This window comes from Opisthorchis viverrini (genome assembly GCF_000715545.1).
Source record: "Opisthorchis viverrini unplaced genomic scaffold opera_v5_419, whole genome shotgun sequence".
Classification (NCBI taxonomy): Eukaryota; Metazoa; Platyhelminthes; class Trematoda; order Opisthorchiida; family Opisthorchiidae; genus Opisthorchis; species Opisthorchis viverrini.
Window position 1 is genome coordinate 4,438 of NW_008752077.1, and position 16,858 is coordinate 21,295.

Sequence of the window (16,858 nt, forward strand, 5' to 3'; positions counted from 1 at the left end):
CCGGGTTTCCAGTAAATCTGCATCTTTCCGACCTTTCACTCATGTACAACGTTTAGACCGGTTAGATGTTTTGCGCGTATGAGAATCATTCAAGCGTTATTTTGACGAACCTATATAGAGTGGTGAGGATTACTGGCATCAGATAGCTGGATCTGTATTTTCTAAAAGCTGTAGAACCATGTTCTTTTCTTATAGTCTCATTACTGGAAACATATACTAGAAAATAATGCTTGTTTATACATATGCGCCACGTGTTTGGCAACGACAACGGATAGATAATGATGTATAGTTGAGCGTGATCCGGCCGGTTCTGGTAATTTATTGATATCAAGATTTTGTGGCCATATTTTTACTTCCAAAAGATTAATTTGTCTTGAGTGAATATTTTCTCTCTGGAGCTTTTAGTGTCAAGTCAGTCATAACTAGTCCAGAGAGTACACGTTTAATATGTCGCGGTGAAGCACTGTGCATTTATATTGATCTCTTTCTGGCTGCTGCTGATATCTTCATCCTCTGAGTTTTTTACATCAGGAATTCGACTCTTATCCTTACTGCTGCAATCTGTGTAGGCATTTTTTGCTTCTAGCACCTTTTTTGATGCTAGTGCAACTGAATACACATATGTTCGTCTTTTATCAACAACTGATTGCTTACATGCGCTGCTGACCTCTCTGAATTTCCTATAAATATCCGAAATTCTGCCTTTTTAAGAACCATAGTGTTTTTCTGTTCTGTACCTTAAAAATTTGTTCGAATATCAAGAGTCTATTTGGGTAACTACATGTTTGGTTATTTCTAACGGACTCGTACTATGTTCTCTTTGCATATCCTAAAACTCCAACGATACAGTCCATGAGGCTTACATGAACTCCCTTGTGTTGAAAACAAGCCTTATATGGAACTGTAAGCGATTCATTAGGTGCGTGATTCACCATACAGCCAAGCCCGGCAACAACGATGCTATAATCACTCCTTTTCAACTTTTTTCTTTACTTAATCTGCCTATGGCTTCGGTGTGCTTGTAAACAGCAGGTGTTGTACCGCGGAGCTTGTTTGAGATAGTTTTTGGTTAACTCTCAGCCATGCAGTGACCATCACTGTTCAACTGTCAACGCTAAGAACCGGGTCGTTTGTAGAGGAGCACATCCTCTTTGACTGCTAAACAACTGATCTGTGGAATGTTGGAATCACCCGTAAATGGCACCTGGAAGAAGTGCATTAATCTTGAATCCGCAGGTGGGCTTCTGTATGTTGAGGCGTTTATGCGCGTAGATCTCACATTCACCGCTATGGAGCGCCAGTAGCCCAATGATCATTCTGCTCTGTTTTCTTTTCCATCTAACACATCTTTGTGTAAGTGCGGGGGATAGGGGCAAGTATTGGAGTTGATGGAACGATCAGTTGATAGCTACCAGCTAAATGCGATGCAGAAAGAGCTCCTTATGGGACGGGGTCCTCCGACATGTGCAGCACACGTCTTAACCAGGGTGGCCTGGTAGGCATGAGCGATTAATTCGTCCTGGGGTTTCACTGTTTTAAAACCCATCAGACACACTCAAGCATTGCTAATCCAATGTTCCCTAGATCAGGCTAATTCTTTTGGACACCGATGGTCAAACACCGACAAATCTTGTATGTCCTCCGTGCTTGGAGGCTACGTTTTTGTCCAATAAAGCGGGATGGATCGCACCGCTGCAGTGTCACATCTTCTACTGGAAAAGTAGCCTCATATCCGGCAGGTCACTCATAAGTTATACAACTTTTCAGGCAAATATATTTGTCTGCCTTGTTTCGGCTGTAAGCATGGGTTTCGGGCTTGATCTATGACAGCCTTGTAGCAGCGCCTTACACTTTGCACTTGTGAGACACATGCTAAACTGTGCAGCAGAACTATTTAGGTTATTTGAAATGAAGAGCATTTTTAAAGGGCCTGAGCAGAAGAAAACAGTGTCGTCCGCATACTCAATGTCTGTAATAGAAAACATTGAAGCATTTCGAACCCAGACATAGAAATTTTAAGAGGCACATTAATAATAAAGTTGAGTAGGAGAGGCAAGAGATGGCAGCTTAGTATTACTAGATTAGATGGGGTGAGCTTAATCAAAAGCTTGCGGTATACTTGTAATCGCTTACAGAATTTCCAATACAGCGCCCTTATGAGAGGAATAAATTTGAAAGGGACACCATTGGTCTTATGGCTCCACCAAAGTGTTTGACGGTTGACCGTGTCAAAACCAGATTTCGGATCAATGACAAACGATCAACTCGGGACGCCTTAAACCGTATTGCTCTTCAAGAACTTATCTTAAGGTAAAAATATGGTCAATTCATTCCCGGTCAGCGTGAAACCCAGCTTGATTATCTACTAACAATCGACAAATATGCGCAAAATAATGCCAGAGAACACCTTATATGCAAAATATACAAAGTTAACGGCATGGTATCTCTTATACGACATTCGCGGTCCTTTTTAGAAACTGGGATGACAACCAAGAAGCTCTATTTCGCTTGTGTTCTGCTTTTGTTCCAAATCCTCTGCAATAGGGTCGTTGGTCTGTTCACCAGGATTTCACCACCTTCTTTGAAGAGTGCGTAGTACCTGCCATGCGGTCTAGGTGCATTGTTGCGTTGAAGGCGTGGTATCTCACGCTGGATTTCTTTCGCTGATGGAGGCTGTTGTCGATGTTCCATTCAGGCCCGTTGAGTTCTTTCAGCGGTTATGTTGAATGGAACCAGCTGAACTGGCCCTTAAAGTATTCGGCCTGGTTCTTGAGACGCCGATTTTGTGAGTGAATTGTCGTCTCCTCTTTTTTACTAACACTGGCTCCCCTGTACGGTCAATCAAATCATCCGAAGCACGGCAAACCTGTTGCACCTTTCGGTTAGAACTTTATTGTTCTTTCATCCCACCTGAGATGTGTCCTGAGGTAGCTTGCTACTGAAATATTGGATTACACTTATCCAAGAAGGACTTCGGATACTTGTGTCTCATCCATGACTGAACGCTATTCGGAAGCCACGCATGTTCATCTAGAAGATCACTCTCGTATTCCTTTTCTGTAATGATGTGGGATACGGTATTGAAAGCGACTGTGGATATATTTTGGTTAATTTAGGACACATCTGAGTCAACCTTCTGCTTAAAATGGTGTTTTCTGTCTGTAGAGCTCTTAAAACAGACCGTTCCACCAAACAAGACCCGTTAGGTCGTCTTCTGTGGATGGTCCTTGTTTCGCTGTCTAGTGTATTTGCACATTATATATATATATATATATATATATATATATATATACGTCAGCGACTCTAGTTGGTGGCACTCACGCGTGGTACGTACGATAAGTCAAAGACGATCGCTTTGGAAATTTTTCCGAATAGTTGTAGAGAAAGCCGCAACCTTGGTTCCATTAGTGTCACTCCAACCTGCCACGTACGATAAGTCAAAGACGATCGCTTTGGAAATTTTTCCGAATAGTTGTAGAGAAAGCCGCAACCTTGGTTCCATTAGTGTTTTTCACTCCAACCAACTAGCCCCAATATTGACGACTTTCTTTAAACCCTGTCCCTGGATGCGAAAATGAGTGCAAGTCATATTGTGAGCTTCTTGTTTCTGCATCAGGTCATTTTTTGTCCAACTGGGCCTCTTCCATTTGGCTTCTTCTATGAATGCCGCCAGAGGAAGTAACTTGGATGTTTTAGCTTCCGCAAGAAATGGAAATTCCTGTAGGTCTTCCAAGTCGTCCAGCGTTGAATACTTTAATGCCTTTTCTTGCTGACCCATCATTTCATCGCATGCATCTACAAACAAAGTGAAATGGGCGTCCGAAGACTTTTATACTTGTTAGGTCCCATTGTGGCAGAGTTCTGCTGGTCACAGAAGAAAACTCTCAATCAATTCTATCGGCTTATTTTTGGAGGGCTAAGTTGTTCTGTTTGTCACTTGGTTGCCAAAACTATCGGTGATGAAATGGCTTCCCAGATATGCAAACTTCTTGGCTTTTCCCAAGACACGACCTCAAAACTGAACTCTGTAAGTCCAGTATTATCACTGTTATAACCCAACCCTAAACTGAGCTACCTCATCAAATTGAGATGCATGTTTCTGCCGCGTCGACCCCGAACTTGACTCAGAATTTCACAGGAGTTGAGTATGCAAACAAATCTGGCCTTGTTGACCTAACCTGGTATAGTCTACCGGTTTGTTCAAGTTACTACGGCCACCATTACACAGCTGGAATCTCATAGTATTCCCAGAGTCTCTTGGAGAACGAGGAATATTTCTCTTCGTTGTCCATTTATATGCATTGAGGAGCATGGTGAATCGACAGTATAGCTCTTGGTGATGTCCATAAAAAAAGAACACCACTAAATGTTAATCGATATAATTGTCTTTTGTGGGAACCGTACCCATTGGTTTCAGATGAGTAATCACAACCCATGTTTCTGGTTGCACTTACTAGATTTTTTGCTGACACATCCATGCATTCTTCCTAATTTAAGTTGCTGGTCACGTGGTGAGTCATGACGTAAGTCCATATGTTGACACCTGTCTGGTTTGACTTTAATGCACCTGGGCTGTATTGAGCTTTGATGCTTCTCATAATGGATGCCCTCAAAACTCTGTGCTGAAAAACGCTTGGGTTTGCTGGTAGAACCATTCCTTTACAGAGATATTTGTCCAAAGAGATTGTTAGTTACAGTCGTGTTGAAGAGAAGAAATGCTCTTGAGGTTACTAACTATGAGGTCAAACAAGATGGCTGTATCTTTGGATGTTCAATATTTGAAGGTGACCACCCAAAAGAAATGAAAAGCTTGGTTGAACTGTTCCGCAAATTCATGATCATGTAATCAGTGATAGTTTCCCAAAATGCCAGTCTGTCCTACGAATGTGAGTCATGAAAGAGACCATATACGTATGCTTCGGTAGCCTAAACTGAAACCTCTCGTCGTTTCATTAGCCAGAATTGTTTTATTTTTGGATGGTCCCCGACAATGAACCATTCCAGCACCTGTGTGAGAAGATGCCAGAGGTCGCTTTTTGCTCTAGAACCCACTCCTGGGTTGAAGTTTTGAGGAGGACAATCCGTAGGTGAATATGCAACAAACGGTAAGCGGCTTGTCTGCTTTGCAAACATTCCCGGATCCGTTAATTGCCTTTCTGTAACAAGGGGACAATGGTACAAGTGCCCTGGAGATATCTGTAAGAAAACTACGGTACCGGAAAGTTACTAAATCTTTCTGAGATCTGGAACACTTGAGCATTTAACAGTGTTCTTATTTCATCGTAAACAGGAACTTTCTTAGAAAAAAATAATAACAGTCTTTTGAACTGTCACTGGGACGATATAATTCCAGTTTTACACTAAGATTTTGAAATTACGGAATTTCATAGAGTTCAAAATGCGGACACTTTTGGATGGAATAGCTTTACCTGAAGATTTCAGGCCACTAACGAATAGTGAGTATTATGGTGTTATGATCATTATTATTTTGTTTGGACACAGGTAGCCGTCAAGTACATTTGATGCGGGTACGGCAGACGTATGCCCACAAAAAGTTCCTCCAATTCACTTCGGTCTAGACATGACAGAGACTGGCACTTTAAACGCAAAACGCTGAACCTTCAAAAACACACACTTAGCTTGCAAACATTTGAGTTCCTCTCTACATATTGCCTGACTGCGGATGCCTTTGACAAGACATAACCGGATGTTTGGCTCAAGCTTGCTATTCTTTAAGAGCCACCTGATTTTGTCCTAGACTTTAAGCAAGTGCGCTTTCATATCGTTCTAGTATCACTTCTAATTCAGTCAGGTTTGTATCCAGTGCCGAAATCACTGATACCCGGAAGTGAGTCAGCCTACCCCCGCTCGAGGAATCGGCGATTTATCTGTCGTTGTTGAAACCAGTTGCGAATAGAACTCCCTCAGGATGCGGTCTACGGTTTAGATTTATTGAGATCTCCAGTTATGGAAATCCTTGCACTCGAGAGACAAAGCCAGCAAACTAACCGAAAAGACTGAAACGGTGAATCCTACAGGGTTTCTACATGCAACAACCAAGACTCTCGTAATCTCACAGTCAAAAGATATCCGTATATGTCATCCATGCTCTCACTTTAGTAGATCCCCTCTTGGCTCCTACCTTGTCTCATACTTTGGATTTTGTTAGAATGGCAACAACTCTGTCTTCTGTTGAAATGCTCTCTTGAATATTGCATGCTGAACATTCCTCTCGTTTACTTTGCCTTCTTTTAACTAGGTATCAGAGTATCAGTGTCAAATTTGGTTTGGATATTCCCTCATGGTTTCATACATAAGAAGGCGGTGCTTGTACTTCATGCATAGACTAGACAGAGTATCAAATCCTAAGCAGTTTACACAGACACTAGTCCGATGGTCCATTGGTAGACCTCTCTATTGTACTTCAGCTTTATGAGTTTCAAACCAGTAGCTTATATTTCCCTATATGGACACTCATTTCCCTCCTTGAATATTAATCATCTAAGTTTCTATTCGCTTCTCTCTCCTCCAGGTCTCTGTTCTCTCACAGATGAATCATCCAAATATTGTGCGCTACTGTGACTCGTTTGAAGGTAAGTTTCCTGTAAGAACTAACCTAAACGTTATTGTCTTCAGATCTCACCTCCTTATACATAGTTATGGAGTACTGTGACCAAGGTGATTTGTACCACAAAATCAATGCCCAGAAAGGAGTACTCATGGCAGAGTCACGTGTAAGTCTGAAAATACACATCCAAATCTTCTCGAACACCATTTATCGGTAGGTGCTGGACTATTTTGTGCAAATTTGTTTGGGTTTGAAGCATATTCACGACCGAATGATACTTCACCGGGACATCAAAACACAAGTAACGTCAAAGAGTTCCAGTCTACCATTAAAATCACATTTTAGAATATTTTCCTTACGTCAGATGGACGGGTGAAACTGGGCGACTTTGGCATTGCCAAAGTTTTAAACCATACTTTAGACCTTGCTCGAACGTGCATCGGGACGCCGTATTATTTGTCACCCGAGATTTGTGAAAACAAGCCATACAACCACAAAAGCGATATCTGGGCTCTGGGTTGTGTTCTATATGAGATGACAACGTTGAAGCATGCAGTATGTGGTTTTTTTGAAACTGGGCGACTTTGGCATTGCCAAAGTTTTAAACCATACTTTAGACCTTGCTCGAACGTGCATCGGGACGCCGTATTATTTGTCACCCGAGATTTGTGAAAACAAGCCATACAACCACAAAAGCGATATCTGGGCTCTGGGTTGTGTTCTATATGAGATGACAACGTTGAAGCATGCAGTATGTTGGTTTTTTTGTTTTAGAGAACATCACCCTTGCACCTGTAGTTTGAAGCTGGTAATATGAAGAATCTGGTCCTCAAAATCATCAGGTTTGTTGATTTCCACCACATGACAACTGGTCTCCAGAGGAACCTATCCTCCAGTATCGCCCAAATACAGCTATGAACTACGATGTCTTATCTCCCAATTGTTCCGTCGAAGTCCAAGGTATTTCCCCTTTTTTATCGATACAACGCCACCTTTACCGATGAGATATGTGTAGTTGAATTACAACTGGAAATGAAATTCTGAAACGCGCTGTAAAACGACAGAAAATCTGGCCTTTAAGTGGTTTGTTTTCTTATTGTGTGTCCCTGTTAATAACCCCAAGTCGAAATTTGACCGTGACAATCGCCACCGGTTTGTCGGAAACACCCATCCGTATCGAGATAAAACTAAGCATCAGTAACTTAAATTTGTACATGCACATTTCACGTAAACTCTAGTTAACTGGCAACCGTAAAAATACCTTCGCAGCAGGAGGTCACGTGATGATTCGATATTCAGAGGGAATATAGTAGCGAGAATCAAACCTGACCCAATACTTATAAGTACAGTTGAAGCGATGTTATTTGGTCTGTTGGCTAGTCTGGCCTAGATAACATCGTCTGTCTAGTTAGTCTAGCCAGTCTAGCCCGTCTAGTCCCGTCCGTTGTCCACATATGCCTCATTGAGTCGAGTCACTGACGAGTAGAACTTTTAAGAAGATATTTGAACGTTATTCTTTAGGTTGCTGCAAAAATTCTATCTAGACCAATATTTTGGTTTGTAGAGACCGTCCGTCTATTGCTACCATTTTGAGAAAGCCTTTCCTAACCAAAAGAATCCATCGCTTTTTAACAGAAACGGTGAGTTACTGCCCAAGTGAGTTACGTTAACCGTTTTAGCTCCTAATTGTGAACTTCCTTCTCGATTTTTACTCACGTTTACCTGGGAAAGAGCTCTTCAACAACATAGAAGGTTTCAACATTACTGCAAGTTGGCCTTAATATTTATGTATTGAAATCAGAACGATTGCACAGCCAAAACGATATTTGAGTGAGACGCTTTAGTAAGACGTCAACAGACGCTCACTACACTCCGAATTTTGCATATTTACTTCAGAATAGTAAATAACAGGCTACTTATGTACTACTTCTATACACAGTGAGGTGACCTTTTCCCACCCGTACTTCTTGGTCCAGAGAGTTACTTGTGTACATAATTCGGCAAATGAACAAAGTTTTAGTTGAATAGATCAAGTGGTATGTCTAGAGCACTAGTTATGGTGGAAGTCCATCATTTTTGTAGTTAATAGAAGATGTTTGGGAGAAGTGTGACCTACTCTGAAAGCTGAAGTAGTCGGTGAAAAAACACAACAAAATGCAAGTATTTTACGATGACTTTCGTTAACGTGTCATCAGTTGTCCGCTGAATAATGCCCGACAAGCGGGTTTCGCGTGCTTTCTCGTTTACATTGTTCCCTCAAGATCAGTTCGACGTGACACCACATTCAACGCTGTAAAACTATGCGCGGGCGTCCATTAATCCACGCACTCTTGAGCTGCAGACCCATCCGCATGCCAGTAGTCAGATGGACAATGGAGGGCTCCGTTCTTTCATATATCAATAAACGAAAGCCAAATAGTGCTCCTTTCAGTTTTCTGTGAGAACACTACATATGGGTGTTTGAATCATGGAATATGGTAAAAACTGCACCATTACTAGACTGGTCTTCTGTGTTTCGTCTGTTTCGTGTGGGAAAAAATCAGAAGGATGAAATTTCATAGTTCTCACACGAACTTCTATTTTTTCAAATTTAGCAAGTAGCCGAAGAGTTTAGCCACACGGTTATTCACAAGCGAAAAGCGAACGTCAAATCCTCCGTGCCAGGGAGTCCCGTCCCTTTGGGTACACCCGCTGGATCAGCATCCAAACGGCCATCTGTCGCCCTCAGTCCGAAGCCAAACCAACCGATGGCGATAAAGAAGACAAAGCCAACGTAAGAAAGTAATACCTATAATACTTGCTACTACTACTTACTACTACTGCTACTTACTACTCTAAGTCGGTGCTACTGCATCAGCCTGACTTCAATCTCAATTCATTCTATCTCACAGCTAGGTTCTCATGTTGCTTCGTCTAATAAATAGACTTACCTTGAGCAGAATTAATTTTTCGTTGTGTTCTTGTCGTCACTTAAACTGTTGCCAGTGAATTTGGGGCTTTGCGGAATGGAAAAAGACCAACAACTGCTGATAGCGAAGCGAATTCGGTTGCCAGTTCAGTGCAAAGCAATACTGGATTGGATATCAAGAAGCGGAACGAAGAGGCCCTTGCGGAGTTAAACCGTAAACGCCAAAAAGAAATTGTGGATAAACAGAAGGTAGGACGTCCTTCGGCGGTTTTAGTAGTGCATTAGGAATGTGGAATTTAATTCATTTTGCTGTGATGTTTTATTCTTGATGTGCAGTATCCATGCATTTTCTGGTCTCAGTTTTGGAATTGCCAACTTAGAGGAAATTGTGAATAATAGCACTATCACCCGGCTGATTTTCAGATCGAACTTCGAAATAGGATCCGGGAACATGGTTGGCGTAACATATTGGACCTCCGACCACCCAGTAGCGAAAATGCCAGTGGACCGCCAAGCGAAAACCAAAGTGACAGACCAGTAAGCTCGATCTATTTTACGTAACTCTGGCGTTGAAGATTAAGGGAGGCCAAATTTGATAGAACTCTTCCCAGTGATTCCACCTGACGACATGTCATTAGCGCTTCTTTAGATGACCGTAAAGGTAGTCTGAATGAATAACGGCACAACCATGGCGTAACAAGTACCTGTTTTCATTGGCTTTAGTCAATATTTCATTCTAGAACTACAGGTATGCAGCTTCGAGGACTGATCAGGTTGATTTGACAAGAATGAAATTATCACAAACCGCAGATTTGCATACAGAATTGTTTCAAATTGTTTTCAAGAGGCTTAAGGCGAGTTACGTTGAGCTGCCTCAACGAAAACTCGTGAGTGATTTCACTAAGTTCTTTCTGTAGTGTTTTTTCGAAAACTATCATGAGTACCATCATCTCCATGAACCACTTCACTTGATATTTTGTCTTCCCAGCTTTGAAGAAATGAATACATTTTTTGATTATCTTTACTTCTAAACCGCATTGGATGCTGCACCTGGTTCCCGAGTAATCCGGGTTCAAAGATGTTCAAAAGCAGTGATTTCGCCTGTGTCACTTAGCGCTAGCAACTGGATCTTATTCAAAATACATTACGTCTTGTACAACCGGTCGAGTACCACTATGGTAATCTGGGTGTGTGTCTGGAATTCATAGATAACATTCAAAAGGAAATCGGCAGTATGCATCGAGCAATCTAACATGATTCCAAATCTTTTCTAATTGATTGATAACAAGGATCTTGTTTGTAAGTAGCCAACATACTGGGATCCAGCCTGTACCTTTCAAGATTTGTGTGTCATGCTGATATTTTACTGTCTGTAGTGATAGCTTTGGCTTCGTTCATTTTCCTCACAATAGCGACAGTAAGTGACGTTTAAGTCTCAACACTGGGAAAGGGAGTGGACTTCCACGGACTGACTGAGAATATGAAACCTGGTCGTTCTGTAGCGCGATCAAGTGGAAAAATCAATAAGCAACCAAGCACTGAAGACGGTACAAGTTTTCGGAAGATATCAGGGATCCTGTTCGTCATCTCAGCGTAGACGGTCTTTTTATATGACCTAGGCCCCATTATCACGCCACATTAGCGTTCTCATCCTATTCTGAAATGAGTAGCGACCAAATAGCTTTCAAATGGGTTACCAAAGTATATACCTCTAAGAATGCAAGACTAAACGTTAAAACCAGTAGTTAAGATAAATGAATTCGGCCTGTTCACACATACCTTTGGTAAGGACGGCTATTATTGGCTTTCGTTAACCTGTGTTACGTCGCTTAATTGTGGCCGTTTTGCATGCATTTCACTCAATAATAACAACATGCATCCCTTTTATGCTGATTTACTTCCGGACAGTACAACAAATAACAAACTATTCTTGGTCTTCTAGCTTGCGGACAAGAATGAATCAATGGCTCAAAATTACAAACCAAACGGTCCATTTGTGTGTCACGCTGAGCCTGTCAACACGCCCATTCCAGCAGCAGTCAGCCGCCCGTCTTGCGTGCTGGTAGTTGCTGATGCCTATGCAAAGTACCGTGCAGAACTGGACCGAATGAAGCATGAGGCGGAACAGAGAGCTCAGGCGTTTGTTCATAACGGTAAGGGACATCCACTGATTCGTTGACTCAGCTGTAGATGAAACGGCAGACCACTTTTGATAGGGCTGACCAAAATGGCTTGCTGTTCCTAGAACTAGCTCAAGAATATCTCTCTCTCGGAGTATGAATGAGTTTGAGAGGAACCGATTCCATTCAACTGAGGTTCAACTCGTTTCTTCCAAACAACAAAACAGAGAACACAAACATAGAATGCAGTTCTCGAAAACTACCGCCGAGTGCATCAAGGATAAATACGACTACGTGCTGGGTTGAGGTGTTTTGGTGATCTCAACAGAAATACCTCCAATGTACATAAATACTTGTCATGAGTTATTTCGGTTGTACTGGTTAATGTGGTAAGTGACAGCTCACGTGGAAAGTGTATCTATTCACAGATACCGGATAGGAGCCTAGAATTAACAGCGCCGTACCCATTAGCACACATCTATACTGTCAAGATTGCTCCACGAGCACAATGACGCCTACCAAAAATATGCACACCGCCGACTGGCTTTGTGGATTCGATTCATCCAATAATTTCTGCACTAAAGGAAACAAGAACCCGTGCAATTTGGCCTTACTGACGTCTGCTATGGTGCTGTGACACTAAAACACCGCTAGTTTTGCTAAGAATTCATATGAAAACATCTCAGTCCCTTACTATTGAAAGCCCAAGAACTGTCATAGCGTTTGCAGTGGAAATAAACCTATTTATAGTGGAAGCCAAAAGGGTGGACGAAACCGCGTAAAGTTGGGCCTGAAAACACCACATGGGGCACAACAGCTTGTTAAGTGTACTTTCTGTTCTTGCCAAATCTGACACTGTCGGAAAAAAGTAACATTGAACTGTTTGTCCTGAGGACAGTATGTTAAATCCGCCCCCCTGTGTACCTTGATTCCCTCTTCAATGTGTTCCTTACCTAGTTATTTAGCACTAACTGGATCAAAATGCCATTTCCAACGTCCTGATTTACTTTGGGTCCCTTCAGACCTCTCATTTATTGAAGTACCATCAAACTTGAACGGAGACACTTGCTTGAAATGGTCAACACCATGCTGATCTTAAAAGCGGTTTCCTTCCTGAATATTTCATTTAGATTTGGGGTATGTATCGAGGCACAGCTCAGGGCGTTTCATCGGAGACACCCATTGTTTGAACCATGAGCAGTCATGTTTTCAAATGTGTAACTTTCAAAGTATTCTTCGGATAAACTGTCGCCTTCTGACGATTTCGATATTTAGATTTTTGTTCATCAGGCAACCTAGTGTGCTTAAATACTCGGCGTGTTTGACAAAGCGCAATTCACTATTGTTCCGGTAATGAGATGACCGACCTTCCTGTTATGTAGATGTTATCTCCGTAATAGCAGTTTTGTTCCGCTCGCTGCTATCCTCTAACTGGGTACATATATGGACACACTAATGGAAATGCATGGTTCTTTAATATCTCGTTTCATGAAGCTTCTGATGAGTTCTAGTCACTTTGTAAAGCGCATTTTGTTTCTAGAACCGTTGTGTAAACCAAACGGTAAACCTGTATTCATGGCTCCAAAACCTGCTGTGGAAAATTGCGGCCCGTTAAAACAGCCAGTACCTGAAGTCTTAGAACCAAAGATCCCTCCAGCTGTTGACCGTCGACCACTGCATCTTCAGCAGCAGAACAACTGTTTGGATTTAAAACCTAAAGATCCAGGCAAGTATACATACCGTACCAGGTATCGCAGTAATAATGCTGTCTGTTGTGGATTTACGCACAAGTATATTCTAAATGGGTAACCATGCTACAGAATCCTGTTATGTTTAGCTGTCCTGACGCAGACCGAGCATCGCATATTTTATTTACACCTCTTTGAGCTGGAAATTTTACCCCTGACTCCACTTGCTACTAGGCATAGCAAAGCTCGGCTAATGAAAAAAGCTCACACCGTTTATGGACATTCGCGTGCTTTTTGTGTCACACTTCCAGCTTGAGTTTTTTGTAACATTTATAAACACATTACAGGATGCTGGATGCTACTGTGAGAACTGCCTTCAACTAAACCTGAAAGAATTGGAAAAAGGTACAGTGATCTGCAGTTAGGATCAGTTAGCCCCATTGTCCTTTATGAGTGCATGGCTTCGGTCCTGAGTTTGCACAAATTTGTCTGCATATTTATTTCCGATGTCGAGAGACAGGGCTTCTACCAAATAACTCCATGAGTAGGGTACTACTAGTGCAGGGTATTAGTAAGCGGTGATCCCAGCAGATATTTTGTGGTTTTCCTGCCGCTACAAAGCAGAAAAATGTTCGAATGCTGTGTAAGCTTCTGATTCCTTAATTGGCTTGATTTTCAATGATGAATCTCACCTGTTCCACTGGTTTCTGAGTCCCGTTTATTTAGCCCGGTCTACTTAGCCCCAAAAGAATTCATTGCGTTGTTTTCCCCAGATTGCTTACAGAACATTATTCAAAGCTCACATCCCCACTGGTGATGGGTACGAACTCAGACTACCAAAGTTTTTTTTCTCGCTTCAACAACAACATGTGCTTGTTTGTAAACCACAATGTCGAAGGGCGCGTTGATTTTGAAAGTCTTCAGGCGTTATGTCGAACGATGTCCGGCCAACTGGAAGCTAAAGGGCAGAAGGCTCTCGAAAAGTTGTGACTTGGCAAGTAGTAAACGCTCGTACCATTGTGTGTTGCCGTTGCAACGAAAGAATAAAGGTCATAACACCTTCTAGGCACGACCTGCAGATATTGGACAAAAAGTATGTGGAATTGGCCAGTTGCGCCGCTTCTTAAACTATTTGCCTGAGAAACGGCAATGAAACGTTATGATTGTAAATAAACGCCTGATTTCCACCATTCGGCCAGCGCGCACCATCCACCTGCCTCCACAAAACCCGAACATTTCGCTCAGTTATCGGAACACCCAATCAGTGCGTTCCACTGATCGAAACACGTACACGTGCGCGTTAAGTTTTGCCGATTTCTCTCCTGGTCCAGGTGTGTGTGGTCACGTGGTTCGATCGGCTGATTGTGAATTTCGCCCACTCGCTGAAACTAACCCGGATGCACGGGAGCTGTATCCAGGTCAAATTGTCAACTATCGTTTGAAGGTGAATTGAAATGTTTTTATGTCGAGCAGCACAAGGAAATTAAAATTCGAAATACACTAATGAAGAAATCGTCCGGAACCGTTTTGACGAAGCTGTTCGCTTTACTAAATTGGACAGAACGTTCAATAAAGACTACGTGGTTCTGAAGCAGTTGTTTGCAGGATGGAGTCAAAAATATTTAGAATAAAGCAGAAACACTACTGTCACTCATGTTACACGAGAATAATGAAGGGCTCAACGGTTTTTCCCTACGGTGAATGCTGTCCAAACCGTTGGTTCTGTGTTGTGCTGAACGCCACAGACCACGTAAAAAAACACGTCCATTTAGCTAATCCCCAAGCTGCAGATACTACCACTGCGATCCACCAAAGCGACGTTGCTTAATTTGGCTTAATTTTTGCCGTACATCACACGCTGGGATATTGCACTGCTAAGCAATTCTTCGAACACTGCCCTCCAAACTTCCTTCGATCTTCGGACAACCGAGTTACTCGAAAATTCACCCGCCACTGTGCGAGCCTGCCAGTCTACTTCGTATAGCAAACGCCGCGGTTGCTCTGAAATCGATCCCAAGAAGTACTGGCCTTTTACCAACCAAACACCAGCGTTCACGTCTTTGAATCGCGCAAAGCAGCCTCTGTGTTGTATCCACATTCACGGTAGAGCTAGACAATGCACAAACGCTGCTCGATAACCCGCCGACCTGAAGTGCCCGTTCCTCCATCGCGGTGGAACAGACAAGGTGCCGTAATTAACGCGCACGATCCTGTCCCACCTTCCGATCGCCCTCACATTCTTACCCAAATATCCAGCCAGCTTGAAGATAAGGGAAGGTCTCACCGATTGACAGCTAACCGGATATCGTTGTTGGCTTCAGCGAGTGGGCCGAACCCACAATCAACCGAGACCACGCACAATAGGATCAGACAAAAATCGGGATGAATTATTGCACACTGAAGACGCGCACCTATGCGTTTCGGTCAGTGGAACGAACCGATTGGGTGTTCCGACGGCTGACCGAAATGTCCGGGTTTTTTGGAGGCCTGCACCGTGCGGCAGGTGGATGGTGCGCAATAACCGATCGGTGGAAAGTAAATGTTTAATTCCGCACCTCCCTTCTACGGCGCTCAATTTCCGCACAATGGAACTAAATTTTCCAAAGGTACGATGTGTCCCTGATGGACTGAGACAGCCAATTGAATTCAAAGTATGACTCCAAGTTTTTGAGCCCCATCTAGGCGTCCAGGCATCTCAGCGATACTAAGAAAGTATTCCACCGGAATTTTTTCCGCCAGAGGTATGATTTTTTCAGTGGATAATGAAATCTGGTGAGCTGCAAAAATATGGACGGAGATCGGGACAATTTTTGGTTCTAGCACATACGTAACCAAATGCAAAATTTTGGCGCAAAGAGTTTTATTCCACTCGCAAAGGTTTTGCAACTAAGAGCATTGTGCGGTCAATTCCCCCTCCTCCACGCACGAATGTGCTCGTATGCGCACCTGGGTCTGTCGCATTCATCCTTGAATAGGAAGCTACAGAAGCCGGTATCCCTCAGATCTGTGGCAAGCAAGTGATCATCAGCCCAGTCCCCATATTCCTTGAGCACACCGGTACTGATGAGTCAAGCGATCGGTGCGGGAGGAGTGGGATTGAGGAGCACATTATGCATCAGTCCCTCTTGTGAATTTATATATAGGCAGACCATTAGACCCTCAAGAAACGGAATGCCACTTTAGCGGTGAGTGCCGATGGAAGGCATAAATGGCAAGCTCGCTAATCGAACGACCGATTGCCATCGGTGGCCTTCATGTACAGTGAAGGTGAAACCGAACGGCCAACTACCCAAGTGAAATCAGCGAAAAAGAAAGTTTCGCATGGAACTGCAAGCGCTTGCAAGCAGCATAGGTTATATAAACTGTACGGCTGCCGCAGTTTCGTCGATCGAGTGCAGGAAGACCGGAAGAAAGACAAACATCCATTCATTCGTCAAGTTGATATGATTGCAGGTAAACTTCAGGGGGAGTGGTGTTGACCACCAGCTAATATATTGTGGACAAAATTATCGCAAAATCCTGCTAATTCTGGAACAGACTAAGACAATCACGGAGATTTCCCTGCACTTAAGGT

The 16,858-nt window shown here is 42.8% G+C and overlaps 2 protein-coding genes across 2 annotated transcripts in view; one reads left to right on the plus strand and one right to left on the minus strand.

Moving 5' to 3' along the window:
* Positions 1-3,511: 3,511 nt before the first annotated feature.
* T265_10880 (hypothetical protein) lies at positions 3,512-3,781 on the minus strand (the record flags this gene model as incomplete). Its single annotated transcript, XM_009177378.1, has 1 exon — positions 3,512-3,781. The coding sequence occupies one exon, from the start codon at positions 3,779-3,781 to the stop codon at positions 3,512-3,514; it is 270 nt and encodes an 89-aa protein (XP_009175642.1).
* A 2,725-nt stretch (positions 3,782-6,506) lies between these two features.
* The window catches only part of T265_15278 (hypothetical protein), a gene marked incomplete at both ends in the record, with an annotated part of 46,002 nt that continues 35,650 nt past the window's right edge, over positions 6,507-16,858 (plus strand). The window contains 11 exons of the mRNA XM_009177389.1: positions 6,507-6,593; positions 6,637-6,734; positions 6,786-6,869; positions 6,914-7,123; positions 8,113-8,208; positions 9,163-9,341; positions 9,554-9,725; positions 9,900-10,013; positions 11,419-11,629; positions 13,137-13,344; positions 16,664-16,737. Coding sequence (XP_009175653.1) covers positions 6,551-6,593; positions 6,637-6,734; positions 6,786-6,869; positions 6,914-7,123; positions 8,113-8,208; positions 9,163-9,341; positions 9,554-9,725; positions 9,900-10,013; positions 11,419-11,629; positions 13,137-13,344; positions 16,664-16,737 — 1,489 coding nt within the window. The remainder of the gene's footprint in view (positions 6,594-6,636; positions 6,735-6,785; positions 6,870-6,913; positions 7,124-8,112; positions 8,209-9,162; positions 9,342-9,553; positions 9,726-9,899; positions 10,014-11,418; positions 11,630-13,136; positions 13,345-16,663; positions 16,738-16,858) is intronic.